The following is a 5625-nucleotide window of genomic DNA, read 5'->3' as shown; positions in this document are numbered from 1 at the left end:
CACAACCATTTGCCACCCATCCACACATCCATTTGACACTCCAACAAAAATAGGTTGAAACCTTACTGTAGTGCATGGGCATGTTTGGTTGCTATTCCTTAATCATGGCAGCTAGTTCATAGGCCATACTATGACACAGACAGACTGTGATTAAAACAGAGCCCTGACTAGTCTAACCTGAACAAGCTCTGGCTTTTAGACCACATAGCCAACCCACTTTCCTCTCCTTCCAGCAGTTTCAAGTTCTATCCATTCGCTTCAGAACTAGACTCTATGCTCTACCACCCCAAATCCAAACGATCCAGCACTATTCATAGAACTTCCACTTCAATGTCATGTAATTAACCCTACCTGACAGCATAACCCCTTCCATGAAGCCGTGACAGAGCTTCACAACTAAGGTGCTCGAAATCAATGCTTCACAACATAGATACTCCCATGCAATGCAGAGTCACTCCACACGTGGCTAGACCATAATACATCCCGCACTTCTTACATATAGAAACTATAAAGAAAGCCTTGAAGTCAAGCCAGAGGCTGCAGCACCTGGGAGAGACAGCAAAAAGCCGACAACTACAATGGCAGACTTAGCTTCTCCTAATCATTAGACCTTCCAAAGCCCCCAGCAGTAGCCACCGCTAGTTATCTTTGTACAAACTGACCATAGATATTGAAGAAGATATTGAAGAAAGTACAGAGCTACTCTACTAAATGAAGCTTATATAGTTAAGAAGACCAAGGCAGATTTTGACACAGCATTTGGCAAGAGCTCCAAAAAGTTTCTATCAGAAGCCTTCAAAATCAAGAGGGGTTAAGGCCTAGCCACGATAACTTCCATGTTCCAAAGCTTTTGATGCTCCAGCACAGGCAAGACAATATCACTCTGAGCAAATGCTCAATTCGCATAACCCAGAACATAAAAAACATGTAAAGATGGGGGTCTTCTGTGCAGCAAAACTCCTTAGAAGACGGTGTATTTGCTTAACATGGACATAAACAAATGACAAACAGCATGTAAAAATGTATTCCTGGAACCTCCTATCACAAAAGATTTCAAAACCACCAGCAGGAACACAGTTCCTGCAAAGTTACGATTTGATAAACTCAGTGAACCCTAGGTTCAATCTAGAGAGACACTAAACCAACAGCGATGGCATTACCATTGCCGAACAAAGGTCACAGCAAGATAGACCAGCTGTTGAGTGCTCCAGTAAGAAAGCCATAGTTGCTTCAAGGCATCTAATATGACAAACCAAAGAAATACGGTCCCACAATGAGCACCAAGTTCAAGAGCTCCTCTACTCCTAATAGCCCCAGGTTAAGGGCTTGTAAGAAAGCGCCGAACGGCCATCATCACGGCTGCTGTAAAGAGCTTCCCTTTGGTAGGGCATCTCCCTGTAAAGATCATCATAGAGCAGTGCCCCTTTAGATGGAGGCAGACTGCGCTCCACTGCATATAGATCATCAGGAACCCTTCTGCGCCCATATTCACTGGGGACACCCACATGTCTCAGAGATGCATCCAATACAGGATCCAGCACGTAAGCTCTCCTGTCCAATGCATCAAGCCTCTGCCTGTACAGGACGTCCGCATCCAGACGTGAAATGTCTGGATTTGAGACAAGTCCTGTAAAGCTGCTTGGCTGACTGTGAGTAACCAAGCTAGTAGGAAGGGGCTCCCATGTTTGCGACCTGGGATACCATCCAGCAGAGGGTGGCTGCCTCAATTTTGCACTGCGATTGCTGCCTAGGGGAGCACCAGTCCTAGGCCTTTTCTGAAGAGCCGGTTTACCACTTGAATTTCCTTTCTGAATAGGCCCACCTTTCACATCCTTCCTGGCCTTCGGATTTGGCAGACCTTGCGAATCGAGAGGGCGAAACAACTGCAGTAATTTTCCAACCTGCCATCATTCAAAAAGTACTTAAAATCATGAATTACAATACAAATCCCCTGGACTTTTTAGCTCACCCCGGGGTCTCAAAGCAATTTGAGGATTGTTATCTGGTCAGTATCTACATAACAGGTTACACCACCACACTGGCTGAAAGCCTTTCATTCCTCCATCTGGGCCTAACCACTGATATTTAAAAGTCTGAATACCAGAGGAAGCCTCAGCAAAATGGGGACAAGACCAAAGGGCTCTTGAATCCCAACTCCTACAGCAACAGCATGACAAGCAGCAGCAGCACAAACAAAAGCACCTTTCAGGAAATATGAGCCTCCCTGAATTTCTAACAACGCAGACATAATTGACTCAGAGGACAACTTGCAGAACCTAACTAAAATGTTCCGAACAAGGGGTTCGAAACAGCTCACACCAGCGAGTTAATAACTACGAGCTGGGAGACAGGCTAGAAAAACTGCCCTCAGGCCCACTACTCGAAGATAGTACCCTCTGTCAAGAGCAACGCACCAATGAGAAAAGCTGGAAGTACTTATACCTGCTCCAAACTCAGTTCACATTTGAACCTGTTGCGACCAAAATAATTGTCCTTGATGGCAGGCTTGAAATCATTCTCTTCCAGCGGTGCACAATCCTTATGAATGCGAAACCGGACCTGTACACCACAATAGAAAGGTCCTCAGTCAGAAATTGACCACTTCGTTGTCAGGTCTCCATGAGAGTCTTAGGGCTCTGATTGCAGATGACAAATACCATTTGGTTGCCATAACACATTGAAAAAACAGCATTCTATATAGTGAAGAGTCATAGAAACGATGGGCTTATCAGATCCCCCCTCCGCACAGCACTTGCGCATAAACTAGAAAGCTGTCACAAAGAGGCGACCCTCCAGATTCTCCTAACCCTGCGCATCACTCCAGTAACAGAATATAGCCTCCCCTGGAGGATGCACAGCACATCAAAGCTCGACTTAAAAATCTTCGAATTGCTTCAGAGTTAGCACCAAAAGGGGACAACTTCCCCTGATGTGTCACATGCACCACTAATGCTAGCATAATGTCAAATACTAGCAGTGTGAAACAAAACATGTGCGGATTCCTGATACCTCTACTTTGCCTGCATTGGGTGAACCACAACCCCAAAAGACTAAGTTACCTAAGTTAAAATATCCCTGGGCTGCTTAAAGCTTCACTCTAGCTGAAGCATTAAAGCCACTTGCCACAAATCTAGCAACCACACAGGCTTTAAATAAGCACAATCTGGAAAAAAAAAATAGCCAAGTAGGCACAAGTTCAGCTTGTGCCTCGTGAGTCATCATGACTAGACCATACTGGACAATTCAAGGCAATTGACTTTAACAATTACGATGCACTTAACACAGTGAGAGGCTGAGAGGGGAACCTGTGCTGGAAACTTGCGTTCAGAGCCTTGAAATGCTTCGCTTACAAGGTTCATTCCACCCAGGGAACTAGCCTTGTAAACACCATACAGAACCTTTTGATCGATGTCAAATAAAAACAGCTTCATTCCTTTCTTTACTCCCTCCACAATTTCTTTCTTAGCCTCCGGCAACCCAAACACATGATGCTTGAAGCAGTCCTTCTTAGTCTCCGTATTGCACATGAAAATAAGACCCGCAAAATCTTTAACTGGTTCAATTGGGGCCTTCTTGCTGACACCACCTTTTTTCCGGAGCCGCAAACGCTTCATCCCTCCTTTCTTTCCACCATTTGCTGCCTTCACTTTAGGTGTCTCCTTCACAGCAACCTCAGGCTCTGGCTTAGCGTTCACATCAGACTCAGACTTTTGTATCTTTGTCTTAGCACCTCCTCCACGCTTGAAATTTCTCCCGCGAGCCATAGTTATAAGGTACCCGAATTAGATCGCAGCACCTGCAATTACCTAAATAAACTCGGAATGCGCCTTGCAGAAAGGCATCAACGACTACATCAAGCACAGAGTAAAGCACCCTGTATAAGCCTGGCTATAACAGAAACTACATGAACGAAGTAAATTTGCGGTCATGGGAACAGAGAAGCCATAATTTCTTATCAGAGAAGACTATATGGCAAAATCGCGGCCATAGACTGCAAAATTCTCAATTTCGAAACGGATTTACAACCCAGATACCGAAAACCCCAAATTCGATAGCGAACTACAGAGAGAAGCCAGCGGACGCATGCCAGATCCAGAACCAGAAGGGCCAAATTCGACAGCAAACTATGGAAAGATACCAGCAGACGCATACTAGATGCAAAACCAGAAGGGCCTATTCTCGTTCTCTCACAGACAGATCGAGAGTAAAGAACGTACCTGAGCTCCTGCCTCACCAAATCGTCGTTCTGAAAATAGCTCTCCTGGAAATCCTTTTTCTAGGGCAGGAGGGAGCCCTAGGTTGGTTTCAAACACGATAGCTATCTCATGCCCGCCCTGGCCAATCTGGACGCTTCCGTGAGAGAGCGAGAGATAAGATGAGAGAAAAAGGTTTCCAACGGGTTGCAAGGCTTTCATGGCAGCCACATTGGACAAGAAGTAGAAAGAGTGTTTCCGGACGCACCCTGACATGGGCGACACCCCCCCCCCCCGCACCCGGAAAGCTTTCTCTTTCGCCCTTGTGGTCAACGTGAAATGTGGATTGCTCGACATGAATAGGGACCATCTTCAACAAGCCAATGGCAAAGAGGTAGCAGGAGCCTCATTCGTCCTACCGTCGCCTTGTGTGAACTTTGAGGGTGGAAGATTGAACACGAGGATGGATTGCCTTTGCCTTAGTGTGAACCGACCCTTAGAGATGAGAGAGAGAGAGAGAGAGAGAGAAGAGATGAAATGTTTAATTATGTCCCCAAAAGGTCTAAAAGACCTAAGAAACCAAAAGATTACATCATAAAATGCAAATGTGAAAATACAAAAGGTAACAAACGCTAAAATAGGACAGCAAGTAGATCCAATTTGTAGCTTTCATACTTTATCACGAAGAATCCTCCCCCATACTTTATCACAAAGAATCTTCTCAGATTTTTTCTGGCCTCTACTCACAATAGCGCAAAGAGTAACAAAATCGTCGCTCACCCTCGGATTCGAACCCAAAAGCTTTAGGTCAAAGTGAAAGGGTGGTGGTAATGTGTGTGCTAGTCTCCACCCAACCGTGCTATCTTATAGCCTCCCCCTAGCGTACACACTGTCCGACCGTGCCGGTGGCCTTGTCCATAGGACCCATGTCCTTACATTACCCCCCCCCCCTTGGAAAATCGTTTTCGTCCTAGAAAACGAACGTAGGAAAACGTTTCTTAAGTGCGGAGACATTCTTCCATGTAGAACATTCTTCAGGTCTATCTAACCATTTTACCAACACCTGTTGTCTGACATGATGTCTGGTGCGAAGCTCATGAGAATCCAAAATCTTTTCGAGCTCATGAGGATGCTTGGCGGTGCGAGAAGGTCAACCAACACACCTGTGTCAATGACATTATCATTCTGTCCTAGCTGTTTTCGTAAACGGTTAACATGAAAAACAGGATGAACTCGTGAGTGCTCTGGAAGAGCTAACTTATAGGCCACTTGACCTATACGTTTGAGAATGGTAAACTGTCCACAATAGCGTAGTGAAAGTTTAGCAACTTTTCCTGTCTTCAGACTTTCTGAATGCTCCGGAACTTTGAGGAAAACCTTGTCTCCTTCTTCGAAAGTAGCAAGACGTTGATGCTCATCTGCGTACTTCTTA

At 45.3% G+C, this 5625-nt stretch overlaps 1 protein-coding gene across 1 annotated transcript; it reads right to left on the bottom strand.

Annotated features, from left to right (window-relative positions):
- Positions 1-1001: 1001 nt before the first annotated feature.
- Positions 1002-4430, bottom strand: LOC147459887 (uncharacterized). The gene is made up of 5 exons (XM_086511067.1): positions 4218-4430; positions 3778-3796; positions 3306-3679; positions 2443-2559; positions 1002-1901 (listed from the first exon to the last, which is right to left on the bottom strand). Exons 1-5 carry the CDS (start codon positions 4413-4415, stop codon positions 1305-1307), a joined length of 1305 nt encoding a protein of 434 aa, XP_086367193.1. The 5' UTR covers positions 4416-4430; the 3' UTR covers positions 1002-1304.
- Positions 4431-5625: the final 1195 nt, after the last annotated feature.

This window comes from Adiantum capillus-veneris, chromosome 4 (genome assembly GCF_014529385.1).
Source record: "Adiantum capillus-veneris isolate H3 chromosome 4, ASM1452938v2, whole genome shotgun sequence".
Classification (NCBI taxonomy): Eukaryota; Viridiplantae; Streptophyta; class Polypodiopsida; order Polypodiales; family Pteridaceae; genus Adiantum; species Adiantum capillus-veneris.
The sequence above is the reverse complement of the archived record's forward strand: the minus strand, read 5'-3'. Positions and strand labels throughout refer to the sequence as shown.